Source organism: Larus michahellis, chromosome 2 (genome assembly GCF_964199755.1).
Source record: "Larus michahellis chromosome 2, bLarMic1.1, whole genome shotgun sequence".
Taxonomy (NCBI): domain Eukaryota; kingdom Metazoa; phylum Chordata; class Aves; order Charadriiformes; family Laridae; genus Larus; species Larus michahellis.
The window spans coordinates 149,440,070-149,465,238 of NC_133897.1; the positions used below are offsets into that span (position 1 = coordinate 149,440,070).

General features: G+C 37.8%; 1 protein-coding gene across 1 annotated transcript in view; it reads right to left on the reverse strand.

Annotated features, from left to right (window-relative positions):
* ANGPT1 (angiopoietin 1) overlaps positions 1-25,169 on the reverse strand; it is a 169,486-nt gene that overhangs the window by 84,309 nt on the left and 60,008 nt on the right. Inside the window, exons 2-3 of the mRNA XM_074577677.1 lie at positions 5,554-5,709; positions 2,324-2,445 (exon numbers count right to left, since the gene is read on the reverse strand). Coding sequence (XP_074433778.1) covers positions 2,324-2,445; positions 5,554-5,709 — 278 coding nt within the window. The remainder of the gene's footprint in view (positions 1-2,323; positions 2,446-5,553; positions 5,710-25,169) is intronic.

Consider the following 25,169-nt stretch of genomic DNA (forward strand, 5'->3'; position numbering starts at 1 on the left):
ACTTAACTAATGCTTGGGTTAATCCCAAACTGAAATAGGTTTGTAAAATATCTAGAATTAACTGCCTCCTGCCTACTCTCTCCATGGACTACAGGGACAGTCCACAGTTCAGGTGACTTACTTAAATTTTAGATGGCTGAAGTCAAAGTTAATCCCATACTAATCTATTCATATTTCCAATTGGTCAAGGGAAATCTGTGGAGTTCAAGAGTTTTCAATGAAATCCATTGTCTCCAAAATAACATTTGCTGGAATTACTGGCTGTAAACAGTTGTTAGATTAAATACACTTAATTGGTTTTCATAACCAATAGCAATAATGGTATATTATTAGACCAGCCTTGCAACTAGACACATTTAGCAAACATATTTCTTTGTAACAGCATTTTCTATTTTTCATCATTATCTGGTTCTTCACCTTCTTTTCCCAGTAGCTCCTTGCCCACTGTGATGTGAGTCTTCCTTACATATAGCCCCGGGCAAGGTCTTTCCGCCTCAGTTGCTGATTCCTGCTCAGCCGCACGCTGCCTTTTTTGGCAAACTGTCCGATCTCGGTTTAAACAGTCCACTAAAGCTTGTACAGGACACTTCAGTCATTACCTCACTTTTAAAGCTGTTTGCCTTATTTCAATGTCAAATGTAGATACAGGAAAGAGAAACCTTAGTCCCAGTCAGACTTACCTCACAGTTGTTCCTCTCTAGAAAGGAGCTGGGAGTGAAGCTGCGGAGTCCAAGCACTCTCTGTCCTGCTTAAACCTGCCCGCTACAGAGGCAGGAATATGAGCCTTAGGTCTCTAGAAGGGCAGCCAAGAAGGAAAATGGCTTTACCCACTGTATTGAGTGTGGGCATCCAGGTTTAGGCAGCCTGGTGGCCTTGGCAGCCTCTGTGAGGAGAGGCCGGGGCTGCCCTGTGCCAGACACAACCGGTTCCAGCCCACCACAGGGCTCAGCTGAGCCCATTGGCCCAGATGGTTGCACCTTGGACAAAACATGTTTAAGAAAGGCTAAAACCCCACATGACAGTGTCAGGAGTGAGGTGAAAAAAGTGAGAGGAACAACACTGCAGGCACCAAGGTCAGAAAAGAAGGAGGAAAGGAGGCGCCTGAACAGAGGTGCCCCTGGGAGAGACCGTGGTGGAGCAGGCATTTCCTGTGGAGGGCCCCATACTGCAGCAGGTGGAGATGTCCATAAGGAGAACCCATGTTGGAGCCATCTTATCCCAAAGGATTGCAGGCCATGGGAAAGAATCACGTTGGAGAAGGGAAAGAACATGACAAAGGAGAGGTAAAATGTTGTGAACTGACCACACCCCCATTCCTCATCCCCCTGCAGTGCTCGGGGGAAGGGGGAGGCAGAGCAGTTACGAGTGAAGTGGAGCCCAGGAAGGAGGGGAGGTAGGGCAAAAATGTCTTTTTGGTTTTATTTCTCACTATCCTACGCCATTATTAACTGGCAATAAATAAGGCAGATTTATCCATGACAGTAACTGGTAAGTGATCTCCCTGGCTTTATCTTGACCATGAGCTTTTTACTGTATTTTCTCCCTCTGTCCTGTTGATGAGGGGGAATAAGAGCGGCTGGGTAGGCATCTGGCAGCCAGACAAGGTTAACCCACCACACGCGCTCTGAGATACTGGGTTGTTAAATCCAGTGACTTCAGGTACAGAGTCCTTGAGGGAGGTGCTTCTGAGAAGCACAGAAAAGGACAACACTGGAACAATTTCTTGACTGTCACTTCACTGCTTAAAAAAATTATGTGCTGCTAAACAGTTTCTTCTTCAATTTCAACATAAAACCCGAATGTTTATCATACACATGTTCTTTAAACAGAGAGTGGCTCCAGCTATGCAATATACAACTGAGTCTAAAGGGAAAGAGAGATCCTTCTACGTGTTAGATCTTTGCATCCATTAAAATTAGAAAGATGAAGATTTTCTGTTTCCTATGCACTTTAAGGTAGTTGATGATCTCATAATTTATTATTAATATTTTTGTATTTGAAAGTGCTCATGTAAGGTATCTCTATGCTTTTCAGTAGCAGGAACTGTGGTCATATGACTAAGTTGTCATGAAGCAAACTGAGATGTAAACTTGCAGTACACAAGAAAAGTGGTAAAAATCAACTTGTATTTACCGCACAGGAGGTAACACAATCTAAGTTCACACCCTTAAATGGCTTTTTCAGCCATTTCATAAATATTACCTATACTTTCCACTTACCATGTTTGCTTCTTCCGTTTTATCAGTGGCTTAGAACAATGTATGCACAGACCACTTTGTGATGAACAAAGATGGAGTGTAAGAGACTGAGTACTTATTCTTACCTGTTTTTCTCATGAATTTTCAGTATTTCATGTGTCTGTTGTAGCAGCTGTTTTTCTAGCTTGTATGTTGACAGCGAATTTTCCAGTAGCTGAATTTCGAGTCTAGATGTTTGATTTAGCACCTTAGGAATAAATTAAACACATTATTTTTTTCTATTGTCCTAGTTATATTGTTATAGCAACATAATACAACCATTTCATTCTGATTTGATGATTCACCAAAAAATGTTTCTAAATCCTTTTTTAACCCCAGCTGCTCAGCTGGTGCAAATGAACTCAATCAAGCTACACTGATACGTACCAGCTGATATTCTGGCACCCGTTTACTGTAGAATAATACTAGGCCGGCAGAAAAAGGAAAGGTGACTGCCAAATAAGCTTCATTTCAATGGAAAGAAACATTGCATTCCTACAAAATCAACTAACATTAATTAATATTATTGCTTTCATTCTTGAAAGCATTCCTACAAAGCATGCTTAAACCAGAAGAGTGCAAGAGTACTTGGACTGAAGCCAAAGTGTTGCATCCACTGTTTTGTAAATAAAGCTCCTACTTTGGCTTTCCCCTGAGTTCTGTCTTTTGCAGTGTTGGCAGAAGTCTGGTGTCTGCTTATGTTATCACTACTTGCACTCTTACACAGATTTTTAAGGTGAAGGCGGTGATCCTAAACATTGCTTTATGCAATTGTCTTTCACTTTAGTGGTGGTCTGTATCAGTAGCACAGCTTCTACTAAATACATCAGACCGAAAGAAGCTTTTAACTAGATGAAAGAGGATAGATTCTAATAAAAAATAATTTGAAAGTGGAAATAACAGAATGCTTGCAAGAAAGAAAGCAATAATATTAAGTAATGTTACTTGATTTTGTTGGGATATCGTCATTCATTACGTAGTCTGGAGGAGTGTATGTAAATATTTTTTGTAGGTGTACGTGCATACAACTGAGATGCAATCACTTCTGGAACTGAAAATGATCCCTCTTTAATGGAACTTATCAGACCTTCCTTAAAGGGCACTTATCAGTATCATCATAGGATTATATGGAAAGATTTTCTAATGAATGCCTGATACGAATTTGTTACAGAACATAAAGCAAAGACAACAGCTCTCAAACTCAGTGCAGTGCCTTATTTTTGTTTGAAATTGTTGACATTCACAGATCAACTTGAGTTGTCCTTTTTTAAGGGTACCAAGGTTAACAAAATCGGAAACGATCAGTAGGCAGCTGCTGTGTTGTTTAAGATGGGTAAATTTGGAAGTGCCAGGAGGTATCACCACGGTTTCAGAGGGTCCTGGTAGAAATTGAAGGTGTATTATGAAGGTTGGTGAGGGGTAAGAAGACAGGAAAGTGCTAACAGATTTCCAGAGAGGATACATCTATGGAGCCACCTGCAAAACATCAGCAGAACTTCAGGTGGAGAAGAAAACCTAAAGGGAAGCAGTGGGATTCTGGATGGATCAGGGATTGGGAGGAGTCAGTGAGATTTTAAGGAGGTGGAGGCCCTATCGTCAGTCATTCAGACGACTCCTTACTCTGGTACAAGTCCTTCCTATTACAGGCACAAGATCCTGGCCTGCCTTTCTCCTTGTATCCTGCAGACCTGCACCTCTCTGCCATGCAGCTGGCTGCCTCCATCACTGCCAAGACCAGTCTCTTTTCACTTTCTTGAGCTAACTGCACCACTCTTCCCTGATTAATGTTAGAGACAGGGACTTTCTCATACTGCTGAAAGAGGGGAGTTGGGAAGTGCCATCTCCGAGATGAAAGTCAGAGCAAGGACTGCAACAAGGAAGAGCCACTCCCGCTGATACCTTAAACATCCCTTAAATTCTTCAGCAATAGGTGTAGAAGGAGGAAGTCATCCACTACTTCATGCAGTTGCCAGGGATATCTCTACCTTGAAGTGCTTCCTCAAAGGAAAAGTGAGACAGAGGCAATGCACATTTTGTCCCTTACATACTTAAAGGAGGAACCGGTGAATGAGTACTTAACACACAACTACATACATCTCTACATAGGTAAGAAGAGTTCCTACGCCTCCTTTTTCTTTACCGATGCTACAGTCCCTAGGTCTTCCCCTTCTTCACCTCTTATGTTTCCATTTAGATATCCTGTTGATACTGAGTTAAAGATTTTCCCCAACATTTACATAAGTCAATATACTATGTTTTAGAAACTGTGGTCATTTGGATAACAACATTTATGAGTGAATGTTGATCTGCTGACTAAGATGTACAAAAAAAGGTGCAGAGAACCTGTGTAAGACAGTGTGTCTATCTTTCATAATTACTGTTGTTGCTCAGGTACTGTAATGTGATTACGTAATAACTTGGTAATGATATTGTTAACGTGAGTGAGGACATTAAAACAGAAAATATGATCTTTCAAGAAGTACAGATGCTACTAAAACAAAACAAAGAAAAACAATACTTTAATTCCTCTGTTCTAAGTGAACCGCGAATACAGTGCAGCTGGTAATATACCACACGCTGTGAAGATCAAGAGGAAGTCAGCAAAAATAAGGAAAACACATATGCATCTTAAACTGATAAAAGAATTCAAAAGTCAAAAAGTAGTACGTCTCTTTGCAATAAACCCAGTATGAAATTGTACTTTGTACAATTGTGCTATGACAGTGATACTCTTTTCACTTCCATCACAATAGTGATTTTAGTGCTAGGATTCATACGAAGATGGCTCTTTAAATTCATGAGATGTTATACAATTTTACAGTAATAAAAAATACACAGTGTTTTATAAAGAAGCTGATGCTTGTCCCTCTCTTCACAGTTTAAAAGCTGCATACATACACTACTTTCCAAACAGTTGGAAACGTTGCAGAAAATAAACTTTGTTGTAATAGTAAAGAAGCAAACAACAATAGAGATCAAAGGCTCTGTTTTAGCCTGAAACTCATTATTTAGCTTGACACTTGTATCATTCACAGTTGGTAGCTGGGCTATTTATTTGAAGTCAAATGCTGATTTAGTTTCCTGGACAGTCCCACCTCCCTTACACACACAGCTAAATATACTAACCAAATGAAATCAAAAGAAAGACACATAACAAGGGTCACTCATCACCACTGTTGGTGCTAATAAACAGAGTGTGTATGTTTCTTGGAGCCCTGTGTTGAAATGTTTTGTGTGGTGATGCACTAGAAAAGAAAGAGGATGGGAAAAGTTCTCTGCAATTAACAGCTTTTAGAAAACCACTCTGGGAACATACCTGGGTTTCAACATCCGTGAGTTTTCTCGTCTGCTCTGCTGTCTGGCTGAGGAGGCTGGTCCCTATCTCGAGCATGGTGGCCGTGTGGTTCTGCACAGCATTCTGCTGCAGCTGCACCATCTCCGATTTCATGTTTTCCACAATGTAGTTCTCAAGCTGTAAAAGAGGAAAGGTTGTAGCTATGGTATTTTTACTTGTTTAGGCATTATGGTGACATAAGGGTACATAGCTGGCATTCTTGCCAAAAGGGGAAATTTCAGTTTTTTCAGGGGGAGCCCAAGTCTCAGTTGACCCTGTGACTGTTGTGGTAGGGACCTGACTACGTGTGTAGCCCCCTCCCCATCACAGAATCCCAGTGTTTTTCCCAGTATCATGGCCTGCTGGCATGAGCTGGAGCATGAGATGCCTGCCTCCATCTGTGTCGAGCTCGTGCTGAGTATTTGTGGTAAAGTTGTCATGGCAGCTCCAAAATGAACCCCTAAAAGAACAAAGTGCACCACAGGGAAATGCCAGGTCATGCTTGTACATTGTAACTTACATGTGAGTCCTTCCTGGAACAGATCCTACCATATCCTGCCTCCCCTGGATCGTTCCTGTCTCACGGTAATTCATGAATATGATTTCTTACTGTGTGAGATCCCCACAAAGGGTTTCACAAACTCAACAATGAACACAGCTCAGTTTAGCTGTGACCAAAAAATTGTAAAGGAATGGAGACACTGGCATGGCAATAAAAGGAGGAGGTTGTTTTGTTCAAACAACATAGAAAGTTGTTTTGCTCCTTCGCTTTAGTTGTCTTGATATTGCTTGGCTTGCATTTGCAGTCTGTTGAACAGAATCTGAATTAGGATCCCCTGAATAAACTGGGCACCCCAGAGTGTGGGGCACTTTTTGCTTCCGTTTGCTTTAGTGAACACAGGCAGGGTCATTCCCTTCTAGCTACCGAGGTCGTCCCACTGCCACAACAGACTGTAAACCCAGGACCAGTCTGCAGTGTGATGAGATTGTTTCTTACTTATACAAGCATTGTTTTGGCATCTTGCTTGATGTGCTCCATAAAGTATTAACATAAAGAAAGGTGGCCCAGAACGTAGTTTTTAATACCTTCCACTGAAATCAGCTAGAGTCCAGCCAATTTACACTCAGTGAAGATTTGGTCCTCAGTTTCATTTTGTGGCTGATCATGTTTTTTATGGTTAGCTGATTCCAGACTTAAGCAACCAGTGTTTTTACCTAATAATTTTAATCACATTGGACCTGCTTCTGCAGCAGTAAGCATGTTTCATTGTGAAAGGTAAGCTGCATAACTAAATAGTAAGAACTAGATGGAGTTAATTTAAAGGCTGAAGAAAGGAGCAGGAGTCAGATACACAGTGTGATTTACTAAGAAGGGCTGCTTCCATCTTAGCTATAAGCATACCTGTGCCTAGGGGTAACTACTGTTAGGTGTTCTGATGAGCCACATCAGATAGCTCACAAAAGATTTATCACAAATTTGAATCATTTATGTGCACCTTCTGCTAGTTGTAAAAGCATTTTTACAGAGAAAGAACACCACCAGAATGTAAAATATTTTCTGCATAAGGCAGTTGTTGGTTGGTTGGTTGTTTACCCCAGTTTGGAGAAGCACTTAATACCCATGGTGGTCAAAACCAAAGTGTATGTATGTCCTACAGTTTCAGACAGTAAAAAAAGTTTGCTTGAATTGCCAGGTAACAGCTCTGGGCTGGAAACTGCAGAGTGTTTTAAGTGGTGGGGAAAATTTATTGTTGAATACTCTGTTAAGTATTAGAATGAGATTTAACAGCCAAGGAAAACTGTGTATTGCAAAACAGCGTCTGCAGTGGATGTCACCATTTTCCACTCCCAGTGTAAGTTTACTCTGTTTTAGTTTATTACTGTCTCATTACTGAGGTAAGTGTTACAGATATTAAGCTAGGTCAAGGGAGATTTTGCAGATCTATCACATTTCTACACCGTGTTTTTATGTTCAGAAGTCTGATCCCTATATATCTCTTTCACATCAGATAATGTAAAGCCACCCTTTGCTTGTTGTTTTCTAACCAATATTTTTTTTTCTACAAACTGTCCCTTGGTTGCAAATAATCACAGTGAGAGAGCCCCACAAACTGGATGGTTGGTCTTCTCCATATTCTGGTCCAGATACTGGAACACCTGAACAAGAAGTTAAAATTTCTCCCACAGCTTTCACTTCCTAAGGAAACATGGGGCTCTCGAGTACAATGGTACAGCCCATGGTGGGATACCAACATGTACGTTTCCTCACATCCAATGTCTTTTGCTTATGGATATCTGTGATGTGGCTGTACAGCGCTTGATTTGTTAGTCTGCAGCTTTCTGAAACTGCCTTGCTGTAAGTAGGCTATATGGTGCATGTGTGTAATGGATGTCTGGGAAAACCCCCACAAAAATATGGTGGCTACACTTAATGCACATCAGAAATCAGAAATCAGATATTTTCACACCTCAGTAAAAAGAAACACAGATAGGGATATAAATATAAAAAGACAAAAAGGCATTAGTAATGCTAATTAATTTTTTTGCCTGTTATTTTACTCACATTGCAGAAAGGATTGCGCTTGAAAGATCTAACTGCATCTGCGTGGACCTACAGCAGGTTTTGACCAGCAAGAACACAGGCATAGATTGAGGTATATTGGGTAAGTTGTACTTATAATTATTGTAGTCCAACACATTCCCCATGGTATCCAGTCTTGGGCAATTGCCCTTGGTTACTCACCCCTGAAACAACCTCTGGTTGAATCTGAGACTGACTCATTATAACAACAAAGCTGATCTTCCTGTTTAAGAATTACTCATTAAATGCTTTTGTAAATATTTGGTGTTCGGTACACTGCCACAATAGTTTCTGTTGAGCACATCTCAGGAGTATCAGGAGCCATTCATTTAGGCAGACAAGGGTAGAACAAGAACTGAAATAATGTAGAGGTTCTGTGTTCTGTTACATTAATTCCCCTTCCTTCCTTCACCCACTTCTTTCAGTTTGCTCAGTAGATTTATTGGTTGCCATACTTGCCCTGCTAAAATCAATGGCAAAATTCCCATTGGCTTCAATAGGCCAAGATTTCACCTATTAGTTTTATTGCAGGAAACCAACATTTATCAGGTTCATTACGGCCAAGCACTGAGCTTCATCTGAAGCCTCCCCTTCTTTGTAGCCTTTGTATTAAGTGTACTGAACCTTAGACTGAGCTTTCTTTGTAGTTAGTTAAGAGGAATAGCATCTATTTAACAGGTGATAAAAGGATCCTTGCAGGGTGGCCTCACAGAAAATGTGACTTGCAGAAACCTATTCAGAGAAGTAAATTCAAGAACATTTAGGGGTTTAAGTCGTTTTTTAGAACCCCTTCGTCTTATAATTAAGTTAAATTCAATTTGCCTGGAGACTCTGCATTAAACAGTAAATATATAATGAGTGATGAAATACTCTTTTCAGGTGAATCTACTTTTTACATTTAGATTTTCAAATCCTCATGTTACTTTTTCTTCTTATTTCAGTTACTTTTTGTTGCAGAAGTGGATCAGAAGTCTTTCCTGCATTTTTTTTCCCCCTTCCCTTCCTCCTACTATAGTGCATTGATGCCCCTGTTATTAATTCGGCTGCATCTGCTTTCGGTAAGACTCATAACATTGCACAGGAGTTTTCGGTAATGCAGAATTACCAGTGGGATGCATAACCATGTTATAACATTCTCAGAAATAAAACTGTCAGAAGGTTCAATGTTATTGTTTAATAAACATTCCAGAGGATTATGTATTAAAAGTATCTAGCTTTTTCTGGACAATGTATATTGAATAATCTTCATAGAAACCACCCAAGCACTAATAGAACTATTAAAATGGAAACTGTAACTTAAAGCCTAAGTAAATGATAACAGTTTGTGGCAGATGGCTTATAAATAAAATAAGAGCTTTTTCTTTTACTTTGATCAAGTAATGTTGGTCCCATGTAATGATACGGTAAGGACTGCTATGATATCCAGATGACATTAGGTTTTCATACAGTGCCTTAGAACAGGAATGCAAGTTAAAGTAATAATAAACGGCTCTCCCTGTCCCACCATTAACCATGTATTGCACATCATTTGGAATAACAGAAAGACAATGCCGCAGTGGTATTTTGTAAGAGCTGTTTTGTCTTGTCTTGCATTGCATACCTGAAGATGTACTAGTAATACTATACCACAACAACTGATGAAAGTTCCATTCTTCTTTCTTTGTTTTTCTGTCTGAGGCAGAAACTGTCAGGGTCCCCACACTGACAAATTGCCTCGGGGAGTCAGATATAAAAGTGACAGTTGATGCAATTTGTATTTTATAAATACACAAACAGCCTGAGTGGGAATAAGCTGGAAGAAGTTGAAAGAGAGAGAATACCATAGAATGTCTTTGACTGTTGCAGAAGCTGAAGGGGTTAACAAGGAGTTTATCACAAAGAAACGTGATTTTATTTCTATATTGAAAAGGCCAATATTACATTTATTTTAAAAAATAACATCTTCTATGAACTATTTGTCAATGAGAAAAGATTGATAGAACAACAAATTTGCAACAATACTGCCTTCTCATGTTACAGATACAAGGAGTAGAGACCAACTAGAATGTATTGTTCCACTATTTCTGACCATATGTGATCAGTTGGAATCAGGGAAAATGAACGTGGATGGCACATAAAGGCAATGAATAATGCTCAAATGTTAACACATTAATTTGCACCTGATTTGGAACAACCTTATCTGGGCTTTAAGCATGTCAAAGAATGCGCACATCAGCCAGAAAAAAAAAAGTAGATATACCATCAAATAGACAATTAAGATGACTGTCTGCTTTCCCAAATCTGTCCTCAACTAGCCTTAGTATGATTGCAATATAGATTGCACCAAAGGAGAAAAGAAGTGATCCATTTGAGGAAGAAACTTCTTCAGATCTTGGGTAACTGATTACCTACATTGAGATGATACAGAATGCATGCTGATAATTTCAATGAATTTATGAAATCAGCCTTGCTGAGCTAAAGTGAAAGCTTTAAATGACTGGTGCACAAACTGAAGTCAGAGACAGGTCTGTTGGGATATGACATATATAAATCTTTCCCTAAGAAATCATTGCAACTATTATTAATGAAACAAACATTTTTGAGGAAAGCTGGCAATAGGAAATAGGAGCTCTATTTTATCTTTTTTTTTTTTTTAATTGCAATATACCCAGACTTCTAGCCTTAAGGCAGCAAGAATATAAGCGTTAGTTTTTCGGTTGCATCTTAATGATAGTAATTATTTGCATAATACTTATGCAATTCATTATTATGTACTTGTTTCTGCAGTTTCATAATTTCCGTAATTTTGCAATGTTTTGATTTCTTACTTAGATATTTTTTATATCTTAACCTTAAATCACAATATTGTGGTTTTTCAAATTCTATTCCTGACAGACAAACAAACAAACAAACAATGACTTGTATATCCTCATAAACTACCTCATGCTGAAATGAATATATACATTTCTGAACTGAAACATTAGGTTATTTTTTCCAAACCAACTGTTCCAAACACATCAGAGATACTTTTCCTTAAACTCCTGAATCTTTGAATGCATGAATCTTTGGCATTTCATATGTTTACTAACTGGCTATAAAGCATAATTAATAGACATAATTAAATTGCCATCAGGAAGAATTGGTGGTTGATTATGTATGTTTAATTTATAGCCTGCATAAGATACATATTTGTAAACTGAACATATACTCACATGTATGGAGCTTGCAGATACAATTAACTACTACTTGTTTCTTTAACATGTGACCAATGAAACCACAGCGGCCAAATACTGTTCGATTCAGCCCCAGCTGACTGATACTGAGATTTCTAACCCAGGTGATTTCCAATACACTGGTGACACTCGTCCTTATGGTGGTTGAGCTTGGGTTTATAGCACCCTTAAGTTAAATACAAGTTTTATATGAATGTTGAAGAATTGTTTAGCTAGTTTAAAAAAAAAGTTTTCCTCTTCAGATAAACAAAAAGATGACCAGACAGCTTTTTGTCAGAAGAAATCAGGGCTAACAGATGTAAGAGCTTATTCCAAAAAATCTTTCTGCTGCATTCAGCATCAGTAAAGTGTCTGCAGGAGTTTTGTCTCCAGTTCTGAATGTTGCCATTCAAGAAAGACGTACATTATTTTGGGAGAGTGTACAGAAAGCAAAGAATGGTTATAAATCTAGAAAATTGAAAGACTTAAGAAAGTTTAGCTTAATAAGAATGCTAACAAGAAAATAACTGACTAGAAGGACATAAAACTGCAAAGAGAAAGAGAATAATCTGTTTTCCACATCCGTGAAGCACCAGTAAGTGAAGTTTAACTTTTACATGTTAGGGGAAAAGTTTTCTAACAATACAGGTAATAAAATAGTAGTAGGGATTCTGTAGAAAAACAGTGAAAACTCTTTCACTGGGCATCTTAAAATAATACTTTAGGTAAAGATCAGGGAGATTATATGGTATTTTATGATTCTTTCTAGTTCTGTTTTTTCATTCTCCTCAGGTTTTGTATTCCTTTACTTCAGATCCGAGCTCACAAACTCAATATTTGAAATCAAATTCTATAGTAAAATCTCCACTGTATTGAGAAGAGGTTGGAAAATTTATTTCCTAATGAAACTTTTAGAAGGGAGTCAATAAAAAAAAATCTAATTAATTAAAAACACAACAAATAAAAAAAACCAACAACAAAAAAATGAAAACCAAAACCAAAGCCAAAAAAAACACTCATAATGATATAAATAAGAGGAACTATTCAGTACATATCAAATCAGCAAAATGAGGAGGGTCCCTGAGGATGTTTCTGCATGTATGAAAATACTTCAGTAGGGATGCAGTCTGCAGAACCATCTGAGAAACTATTGTGTGAACCAGTTCTGCAGCTATAAAATGGCAGCACCATATTGTAGTCAAGTTACTTCTATTAGGCTGCTTTAGAAACTACAGTTTCTGAAAATCAACCAATTTGTGGATACTCGAGCTTGCGTAGTGGCTTGGCATCTCTGTACCATGTTAACTTATGCAGTAAAGTACATAAAATGTAATAGGCAATAATAAATAATGGTGGAGGAAGAATACACTATATGGCATCCCACTAGAATCTTGGGAAAATGGAAGCAAAAGTATTATTATTAAGCACTATACTTTGATATGAATAGAAATAGCCCTTGCTACACCAGTCAAGACAAGATATGGGGAACACAGAGTTCTTTTTTCAAGATAACAGAAGACTTCCCCACTTAGGTTTACCCAATAGCATAATATTCAATATATGGGTAATTTATGGGAGCAAGAAGGTTGATTTTCGGTTCCTCACAAAGTATCTGGCATATTAAAGGCAGTGTATTGACTTAGGCCAAGAATTACCGGACTGGTAATTCTATCTAAGCTGTCTGCTAAGGCATCCTAAAGAAATCTTTCCAATTTGTTTTCAAAGTTTTGTATCACTCTAAAAACGTGCCTGCTTCTAGACTAAAACACAAAAATCTGTATAAAGGAAATTTATTTGTCATTCCAAATGTAATTAATTACAGTTATTAAAAACGCATATAAAACACTTTAAGAGTCAACTTAATTACTTTTCTATTAGATCTCTCTCAGTTTTTTAACCGGAAGGCTTAGTAAGTCAATAAGCAGCATAACTGAGAATCATATCAAATGTGATTAAATGGTCCCATAAGGAAGCTACTTGTAACAAGTAAATCAGAACAATATGTTCTTATTTTCTACTGATTAGTAATATTTCTGGTTCAAAGAATTATCCAGTTTAATGTTAACCTTTGCAAATTTTATTACAACGTCAACCATATTTTTCTTTCTTGATCTTACTTTCCAAACCACTTAATTCTATAAACTAAATTCATTTATGATTATACAGTTGACCGCACACGTGAACCATCCCCCATATACACTGAAGGGAAAGGCATAATTGTTGAAAAAGCAACATTTGCAATCTTACCGTACAAAAATTAACATCTGGGGGGATATTTTTGAAAATATTTTTCTATTAAAGCATGGAACTAATTCATTTTCTTTGTCAAAGATAATTTTTGTGAGGAGTACTTTTCAGAATAACTAATTTTGGAACAACTTCTATGTAGAAGAATATTTAGACACCTTGTGTCTTAGTCCTGAAGATGAACATTTGACATAATCAAAATTAGTTCCACTGAAATATCTCCTCACTACATTACATAACTGTTCTTGAAAACTGTAATATTAAACTGCATAAATAGTTGTGGTTGCTATATTGCACTGCCAGTTTATAGCTAAACTTTCAGTGAACCTGGGTAGCTGTAGTATAGCTTGGAATCTATATGTAATTTTTTATTTGTGTTATAGGAGGTAGTATAATGTTTTAACATTTTATTTACTTAATCTATTTTTAATTCTACTTCTTTCTTGCACTCATCACTATGACATATGAGCGTATTGTTGGTATTCTGTGTATGAGAACACTTTTCCAAGAAAGTTTGTGAAATTAAATCTCAACTGCATTATGTTCTAGTCTTTGCACAAGATTCCTCTTTCTGTGGTGCCATAAATAAATATCACAGAAGGGAAATCTCTTTATTCACGGTCATGAGCTCTGCCTTCAGCTCTTAGGTTCTCTATCTTAGGTCCTCCCTGATGAAGAAATCATAAATCTTTTTTATTACCATTTGTCTATCTTTCCTGTGTAGGTTGTAACTTCATTGGGGATTAACCTTCTGCCTTTCATCACCACCTGATACAAAGTCTCAAAATCAACTGAAGATCCAGGACATTATATTATGATGACTGCCAATAATCTACAGTTTTAATTTGGGATCTTTTTTGAAAGCATAAACGGGACGTTTAGATGCACTGACACCCCTGAAAGTACTGCAATTTCAGTACTTTTGGGGCTACAGGGGTGCAAGGGGATCCCCTGGGCTGGGCCACCAAACACCTTCCCCACTCTTTCAGGCAACTACTTATTTTTACCTTTTACCCGGAGAGATCCAGAAAACATCCACTCCCTGCATTCCACCAGTCTTAACAACAGTCAGCAGAACTCATGATCTGCGCACTATGTATTCACATCCTCCATGCGTGTACTTCTATTATAAATAACCTAGTGGTGAGGAAAACTGAAAGTGATCTCATATCATTTGCTGGGTGACAGGGAATAATTCAAGCTTCCTAAAGTTTCAGAGTTACCAGAAATGTAAATCTTATTGTGTACTCCCTGTCTGTGATCCCTATGATGTTTCACAGGCACCTGGTTAGGACTAAACCATGGTAGAATTTTGCCTTGTCCAAAACAGATGAAGTGTGGGGCCAGTGATCTTTGTGGCCTTGATTAGTGTTTATGCAGCTAACTTTTTACCTCAAAACACATCTGCAGTCACGGCATGGTTCATGGTCTGCTTGATGGCACAGCATGCTGCTACCAATTTCTGACTCTCAGTGAAGCCTTTGACAAGCTAGAGCACCTGAGCAGCCAAGGTGTTTGTAAGCAGATGAGATCCCTCACCTCAGCATGTCTTATTTAGTGAAAAGTGTTTAAAAGAATCCTACCTGCAGTACACAGAATGAGAATATTTTAATCAAGAGCCCTGTTATTTTCTCCTCCTTTCCCTTGCCTACTGATGGCAAATATTATTTTATTTTACTTTATGTCTTGTGGTGTCAACACCGCAATTCCAGTTTATATTGAAGACTGATGTTCTTGTCCATTGGTACCTAATATAGCAAGGAGCAAAGCCTCTATGTGCTGTAAAATCCATTTCCGCTCTAAACGCAGGGAAATAGACGCCTGAAATCTGCTGAACTACTTCAGTCTATTAGCAATTAATATCTAGACAAGGGTTTATATATTCTCCCACACAGTATTTATGTGCATAGATTTACAAGAACGGATACATAATAAGTCCCTTAAATTATGGGTTATAAATGTAGGTAGACAGAAATATTCATTTGTGTCCTATAAAGTTTGTCTATATTTATGGTTCTCAACTTTTATTACAATAATCTAGGCACAAGTGGTTTAATGATAGATGTTCTGAATACGTCATTGTTTACCTTAGTTTTACTACAGACATTAAAAAATGATATTGATACATCTTCTGCTGGAATCACTTTATAATTTTAAAGCACAAATAAATGAAATTTCCAGAAATATTTGTAGCAGTAAATTAAGAACTTCAGTTTCCCACAGCACTATAAAAAAGTTAACTACTAGTACAAACTCTAACACCTTTTCTTTCCATTCCTGAAATTCTATATATACCCATTAATCTCTAAGTGCCTCCAGACATACCTATAATTCTCAGCATTATAATGAATGTGTAACTCTGCATCGTAGAGAGATGATCCTGCCAAAATATGTGCAGACCCAGAAAATTTGGTTTCTTTGTGTGCTGAAGGAACTGCTTAAATACATGGCAAACGGTGAGTTAATATACCTAAATAAAAGTGTTGCCAAATACTTCCTTCCAATAATTACTAAAATGAGAAACATGCATAAAAATTTCAGATAGAAACTATCACATATTCAGTGTACATGTACATACATTTACATATGCATATATATGTATGTGTATATAAATTAAGGATGAGTTCGTTCCACTAAGTCAATTATAAAATCCCTGGCTTAGAAGCAGCAATGTAAAGATCTGAAGTTCATTAAACCATATAATGAAATATCAGGTACTCAAATTAACTTGCAGAAAAGACTGTGAAACTTAATAAGATAAAAGTGCCTTGGTTTATCTGAAATGGCATAGTTAAAGATATATATCCTTTTATGGCTTTAATACTTGTATAGAAAGATAAGACTTTTTTTTAATAGGAAATATGAGAGCAGTTCTGGTCCCTCTTTTCATTGAATTCCTCTGAGGATTTTGAAAGGGAGCAACCACAGGTTTCCTTTAGGTAACTGTGTGCTAATACATTCTCCTTTATCCCCAGTTCTTGGAGTGAGATTCAGGTTATGATTATGGGGATCAATTCCTTGCCCTGAGTTTACTTCTTGAATGCTCAGCCTCTGAGTGAGAAATGCAGGCTTCTCTAGAGAGATCATACACTGGTAATAAGTATTATCATTTCCATTAGCTGCCGAAGGAATAACTGTACTGGACTTGCAATGATGAGGAGTAGAATTAGATTGTTCTGTACTTAACACCGAGCACAAATTCAGAAGTGGCGACAAGAAAATTGGGTTGAAAATACCTTCTGTTACTCTAATTCCATAGAATAAAAAACAGTCCAAATGTCTTTAAATTTAAGGAAAATCTGAAAATTTAATTCTTTTGGAGATATTCCTGCACTTAAATCACTGTAAAGAAAAGACAAATGAAACAGAATGATGGAAGAGTCTCCCTCCTAAAGCTGTGCTTTAGGAGCTGCATTTTTCCCCTGTTTTTTTTACAGGACCTGGCAAGAATATTCCCTCCTACTTCAGTTTATCATAATCACAGCTCTTCCTGGAAGTCAATGTTATTGCGAGGCATTCCTTTATAAGTCATGAAATCATGAGCTAAAGTGGGGAAGCTTTCAGCCTTCAGTTTCATATCTGCTAACTCATTGTTAGTGGTTTCTCTTTCTCTGGCTGATGCACAGTTCTTATTGCTGTTGTTAACAAAGACAGGACAAATAAACTCATAGATGAACAACCGATTCTGTATGTGCATAAGCACACACGCAGAACAACAGATGTAGCAAATGGTAGACAGGGGAAGAGAGGCATATATTAGAAACGGATTGCTAGACAAAAAGATAGGCAGTTTGTATGCAGCAATTTGAAAATATATCTTGTTTTACAAGGGAAGACAGAAGCCACCAGACATGTATTTGCAAATGTTATGCCTAATAACGAGTTAAAAACAGTTAGCAATGAGCGGTTCAAAATTCATGCATGCTCAATACAGATTCGAAGAATTATATTAAAAGTGAAATGGAATGGTTCTAATTATTTTTTAATAGCAAGAAACTCTTTGGATGTATCCTTTGGACAATCTAAATATGAATATCTTCCCAGTGATCAGTGAAACAAGGTCCCAGGCACACTGGCACCCGTGGCTGCTCCCGCATTCCCAGCGAGGCGGCTGGGTGGCTGTCAGGCTCGTTCTCTCACTGATTAAGTTGCTACTTTTGCTTGCAAATTTCCACACAGTGTCCCTGTGCCCGAAGTGATAACAATCACAGTCATTTCCGATTTGTAATCCAGGAACATGTACTGGCCCTTGCCCTGAACGAGCTTCACAGTTCACAAATATAAAGTGACAGTCCTTTTGGCATGATTAATGTAGTGAAAACACAGAGCAATGAGTCAAAGATGAGACACAGCAGTTATTTCAAGTCTGTCTTTCACTCAGATCTTGTATGAATTCTTAGCCTTTATCATTGGTTTTGCTTTTTCAATCTTCCTTCTACAATACTTTTAATTTTACAATAAATCCCGAGTAGGTCATGTATAACAATAAGACTAATGTTTTCTTGCCAAGTAAAACCGCATTCAGAAGGGTGGTTTTGTAATAACTCAGAAGCATGTACGATGTAATCAAAAATACATTGAATAAACCAACATATCAGAATAAGAGGACTATTAAATAAAGGGAAAATATCTCAGGCCTTTAAAATACGCTGTAACTCTTCAGAATCAGGGATGATCAGGGCTCGAAATCAAATACAGATATTCCTAAACTTTCAAGTATTCAGATTCAGGATTTTAGTTCAATCACATTTTCATAACAAAAGCCATGTGGTACTGTTCTTCTCCCTCGGGGGTAACAAAAAATATCTGTTGTACTGACTTTGTAGTTGCTGTACATAAATGCAGACTTTCAGGTCATTAGTTTAACCACATGTGCAGAACATATAGGAATTAGGATAACATTTCTCATGACTACAGCTATTCGATCGAAAGAAGAATTGACGTCAATAATGCTCATATCTATCACACTTTGTACCATAATAGCAGAGAACAAAGTGTTCATGAATCCTTAAGAAAGTTTGGCAGCTGTTTTGCTGGGATGTAGGTCGCAATCACGTTAATAGTTATCCGTTCTGCCCATTAGCTGGCAATAACATTCATGCCCTGTAGTCAGAACATTATAGCAGGGCAATTTCTTTGGTACTGAAAACAGATGAAAAATCTTGTCAGGCAGTAAAAGAATGCTGTGACTGTGGCTCTAAACATACTCACGTCTGTTGCTCCCAAAGGACCCAAGGGAACTCTGTCAGTTACTGCATCCCCGCCCCCACCTGCAGACCCCTGTGCCCAGAGCAGAGAAAACCTATGTAAATGCCATGCAAAAGTCAGGAATAAATGTTTTGGGATAGGTGTTCTCTTTTTCAGGACACAATTTTTCATACTGATGCTGATGGAAACAGTGTTAAGTCTATGCCGTGCCTGAAGGTCTGATCAGGTTCGGGGGGAGACCAGAGTACTAGAGCCAACGGAGCCATACGGAAGACCTGTGGGGTAACAGGCCAGGAAAACCCTGATTCCTCACTGCATCCCTGTCTCATCTGGATTCAATCATTTTCTTTCATTCAGGTAATGCTGTGGTTTCGTTTCCATGAGGTCCAATAATGTGGGGTTAGGACACATACAGAGTTATCTGTATAAAATAGCCCCATATGATCCTCTACTGGGATGACACAGGAAGGTTAGATGAAGTCTGGAATCCTGACATACTGAAGTCAATGGACATTTTGTAGTTAACCTCAATTTGGCCAGTATTTCACCCCTGAGACTTCACTTTTCTTTTTGACTTACAGCTCCAGAATAGGTAAAAATATCTTCCCAAAGCCAACAGGAATGCAATTATTTTATTATTAATTAGTTGTCTGCAGTTCTAATCTGCTCTGAAACCAAACATTGGGGTTTGTCATCTTACTGTAAGCCTATTAACATGTTACCCAGGATTATTTTCTTGTGAAAAGCATGCTGTTAACATTAGACCAAGTGTGCACATAGGGATTATTAACAATTATTACATTTGGACTAAACTGCTAGCTTCTAGACATGAAAAGAAAGCTAAAACACAAGTCCTTCTGTTCCATTTGAAATAAATTATCATGCTACCACAAATTCCCAGCAGGAAAAAGGAAGGAGAGACGTAAATTTTTGCACGATGTGTAGAACGTATAATGGACTTCTGTGTAATAACAGTGGAAGTAGTGGCACTGTTCATTTTGTCAGTGTGATGACAAAGAAGCAGGAAAACTTTCTTTCTTTACAAGAGGACTGCAAGGCCATCACAAAGGTGTTTTCTTTAACAGGAAGAATACAGGAAGGATTATGTAAAATGAGCAAAAGCTGCAGAGTTCCAGTTGTGAACTGAACTTCCTGAAAGGTCGGGGTGTTGGGGGTTTGTTTGAAGCTTATCTTTTTGTCTCTCTGCAGTTCCAGCAGCAGCTCTTTCACAGCTGGGCAGCAGCAACAGCTCTGCTTTCACATCACCCCAAAGGAGAGGACATTCCAAGCAGACCTGCAATCCACTGCTGCCACATGAGAGAAGGTCATGGCATCTTCTTCATCATCATCCACAAACCTGTGGCATTTGGGACTAGAGACTCAGCTGGAACACTGCAATAGCTTGGCGGATCTGAACGACTTTTCCAGGTAGGACTTCTTCTACTTGCCAAAGAAAACTAGATAACAAATCTCAAAAGTACTACAAAACTCTGCTCTAGTTGAAGGTTCCTTATCCAAACCGACAGCTGAATGTTTAGCAAACGTGATTCCCCCTCCTCTCCTTCACACTCCTGTAAACATCTGTGGTAGTCTCGGTTACTGCAAGGTTCCCTTTTACTTGGGATGGTTGCACAGCTTTTCACTGACAGGCGGGCGAACCAGCCTGCTTTTACGAGTGAAAGCAGATTTTTGAAAGAAGTAGAAAGAAATTCCTCTAGCTGTACTACCAAAATTTCCTACAGATTTCTTTTTGGACATTACATTTTTGTAAGAGAAAAGTAGTCTAACTTTTTCCCCTTGTCCCAGCTGCCGGAAATTCAGTGCAGATCAGGGATTCACCCAGCCCTACTTGAATGTGATGCATTCATAATCCTGCTTCTGTTTTTGTTAGGCAGAAGGGATAAGGACTCTGGATCACTGGTGGTTGGAGCTGACTATTCTTGAGGCAGCTCAATACAAAGGTTTCGTCTATCCTCCACTTTCCTGGTGGTGACAGTGTACTCATGTATGTGACAGTCAGTTCTGTAATATGTAAGAAGTAGCTTCTTTTCCCATCCTGCCAGAAAAGATTGTGTTCAACAGATGAGTCAATGAATTTATCAGTTAAACAGGAAGCTGACACAGATAACTCATGAGCTGCTAAAATTAAGAGTGTGAGTCCCTGATTAACAGTCACAACTATAAACCACATTGAAATACGAGGAGCAGCTAAAAAACAAGTGCTGTTTGAACTTATCCCTTCCCATTTTCCTTGAACTTTCCACAAGGCTGCTAGCTTGTCTGACAAGAAGTCTCTGATACACCTGTGAAATAATAAACTAAAGCATGGGCTGTCCCGGTAATTTTCCTTCATGTGACAGCTCTAATTTCCTTTGGCAAATATAGGGTAAACACTGCCTTTCTGAAGGTAAGCTCTCTGTGAACTACCAAAATCACAAAGCTGCAATTACATGTCACATAAGTGTTGATAGAAAAAAGGTTTCCCACCATGTGTTTCTTACTCCAGTGCTGTTTTGTATTGATTGGTAAACAAATACCCTCATAAACATGAATGGCACTCTGCTATGTATGATTCAAAAACGATGCCAGCCCCATTTGCCCTCTTATTACCAAGATGCTTCAGACAAACAATTAGTGACATTTAAAAGAATGAAGTGACCACAAATGTGAAGAATGGCTTGGTGGTGGACACATTTCGTCACTGTGTTTAGGAAAGGCAGAGGGTCTTGGCTCAGATCGCGCTATAGATCAGCTGAACCAGCACAAAGAAGAACCTTTGAATCCTCTACTGCAATGGATCTTCATAATCCCCATCTTTTAACGCATGGTTCTCAAAGCCAGAGTGATAAGAAGGTTTTTTAATATAAACTGGCTTTCTGAGTCCTGAAATGTTAATCAGATTGGTATTTCATTTTATTTCTTTTATACTTAAAGCCTATTCTACCCTTGCATGAACTGTAAAGCTTTTATTGAGAAGAGTGAGATGAATGCTGAAAACGAAATATACCATATATAATTACCTCTGGTGGACTTAATAGTTGGAGGGATATACTTTAGGAAATAATCCTGAATTTTCAAGGAAGGAAATTGGTGATCGAATAGTTTTATTCAATCTGTAATTCCTAGGATACTGTGAGTAGCTGCCCTTTGGTACATCAGCAAAATGATTGCTTGATAATAAATGATTGCTTAACCTTTAAATAGGGTGAATTTTAATTGTTGTAAATATCATTCCAAAATAATTTTATGTAAAGTAAGATATAAACACCAAAGAGGCGCACTGTTTTATTGTTTCTTATTTGGATTATTTAAATAAATTTTAAACAGTTGCATGTTATTTAAAAGTAAAACAGTATGGTTTCTGCACAGAACATTGCATGAGAGAAATACATTGGAATTCAAAGTGCAGGCCAGTCTTTCAGTCTTTTCACTAGAAATAGTTTATCTCACTTAAAAAGAAAAGCACATGTAACAGAACATCAGAATTGTTGAAAAAACATGACAGCTATACTTCAATATATTTATGTTAACTTCTAAAATCAGATAAATAAGTTATTTCAACTGTCCCCCTAATTTTGTTTAAAACTGCATTTGCTTCTCAAATTCAGTGAAACTTTGATACCATTAAAGGACAAGTTAGTTAGCTCATTAAATTAAATTTAAATTCATACAGTTTTTCCAACATAAATAAATAATCCAAATATTTTCATCCAGACAAATTGAATGTGATGTTCAGTTAAGGGAACAGAACATTCTGTAAGAATTTAAATCCACACAGTGATTTGAAATATTCTTATAAAACAATGCCAGCTTAAAGTCAACCTTATATTTAGTCCTTTTTTACCTTACTTAACACTCCTTCCAAGTGATACCACCAGTGATATGTAAATGAGTGCTGAGAGAGAGAAGGTCTTTCTAGTCATTTTGTTTGTTTTCATAGTTAATGACATTTTGTTTCTGTTCAATTTCTACTGATTTAACTGTGCCCAGGAAGTACCATAAATAAAGCCAAGATTACAACGTCAGTATACACATAAGGCCAACACTTGCCATATCAAGTCAACTTGCAGACAAAGACACTGATTGATATAATTTATGATGGCTGTTCTTTGAAAAAAAGGCAGGATTTCTCAGTCCCAAACTTTGCATGCATGTATAGACGAATATTACCGACTGCATGTACATGTGTACTGGCAAATTTGTACATGGCTGAAATTGTGAGCATCTGTTACTAAACAGACTTCTCCCATGGAGGTATCAGTACAGGATCAGGGCATATGAACTGAATTGAAGCCAGCAAATTATTTCATGAAAGCCCTCTGAAATCTAGTAAATGAAAATGCCTTTGACTGTTATTGACCTGAGCTGTATTTTACAAGTGAGCTGTTTGTGATGGGATCTCCGGACCATTAATAATTTTCTGAGTCATGCAGTTAAATCATAGGCATCTTTCTTCTTTTTCCTTCTTAGTTAACTGCATTAAAGGGTTAATCAGGATCTCATTAAAGACAATGGCTTAAGCAGGGTTTTTGCTGGTGTGGTTTTCTTCCTGTTGGTGATCTCCCCTTTTACAAGGCAGTTAACAGATCTTTTTTGGCTGTAGGAATCCACATCAATTATATCTTCAAAAAGACCCTCAACTTAAAATCACCTCCTCAAAGATTTATATTTGCTTGAAAAATCTTAACATCTGTTTAGAAAGAAGTCTTATTTTGGCTGAGTTTCCATTGCTGCGTTTTTACTGGACTTGTTCCTGCCACTGCAACTCACTACTAACTTTGTTAGCTTTAGCCACAGAAATGTTGTATCCCCGTGGGTACACAGAATTAGGCACACTGGACACAGTACTGCAAAGGGCTGGACATTCAGCAAAGCCTGAGGCCAACACAGGCCTCATTTTAAACATGGAGGGTTTCCATGATGGCTGGGATGATTCACAGGTACACACTCATATATACATAATCTAGGGGATGAGGAGCAGAGTGTTCAGAAGTTTGACAGATCCAACCTCTGGGCTTCATCCTACATGTCCCCTTCATTTCAAAATTGTCCTCAGTGTGTTTAATACTCCGTAGCCTTTCCCTCTGCACATTTTCAGCTTTTTTTCAGTTTCATTATTCACTTGGAAAACGGAAAGTTAAAGTTTAAAGCCTTACTTTGATCTGAGATGTCGTAACATAAACAACAGATGCGAATACTTCTTTGGTGACCACTAATCTGTCTGTAAATCTCCTGTTGAATTGGAGCTAAAAATAATTACATTCTGTGTTATTTGGCATAATTCATCTCTTCACTTTTATACTCTGGGAAAACAGAAAAATATTGCTAACTTTAAGGAATTTGTGATTTTAAGATGTCTTATAGCTACTTCGTTATATACCTTAGTGCCATGGGGGGCTTAGAGGAAGGGGTCTAAACTCTGTTTTAATGTATTTATATAGGGTAGAATTTTGTTCTCTTTGTTTACTTTTCTCGACAAGGAAAGAGTGTGAGTCACTCTGATAAATTTGCCAGGATTAGCCTACTCAGTTCACTTCTTTTACAAGGATATTACTTTAGGTTTGGGTGATGAGGGTACAGCTTAACTATTTTGTTTTACTGTTTCATTTATCCTGGGTGCTGGAACTATTCATCTTTAATATTGTCCTTTCACTAATACATCCCAATAGGACATGGCAGGAGTCATTATATGATTAATGGTTTCAGAGTTGATAGTTGAAATCCTAAACTGCTATTAAAGTAGCCAACCTAAAACCAAAAAAAAAAAAATACTGTTCAGCCAAATGTTGCCAAATGCAGACAGATTTAACAGTGCCAAATTAAACTGTATACATAGTGTTGACTAGAACATGCACCTTGCCTTTCTGTCACTTGTATTAGTCCAGTTACAAAAGGTTCACCGTCTTGTTCATAAAAGATACTCCTCAACGGTATAAAAGCTATTCAGTATTCCACATGACTGTATCTCTCATATAAATGAAAAAACGTAGGAACATTTTTAATAATAAACTTTTAGGACAAGAATCTCAGAAGCGCTAAAGTTTAGATCTACAAGGAGAGCTTTGAAGCAAAGATAAATACCTGAATTCTTCATACACTGAAAGTGGGTCATTATGTTCTTAAGAATGTTATTCCTAGTCACAAACAGAGTGAGCAGAAGTTCACTCAACCCAACTAGCAAGTGTGTCTCTCTGCATTAGGCTCACAATACCTTCTTAGATTTTTCCTCCTGGCTTAGCCATCAGTCATTAGGTATGGCAAACTGATTTATCTACTTTTGATTTTCACTAAAACACCATCATGTGAGAGAGTAGAAAACAGCACTTCTACTTCCTCCTCAGTCTGAGGGATTGCAGACCTACAAATTTCTT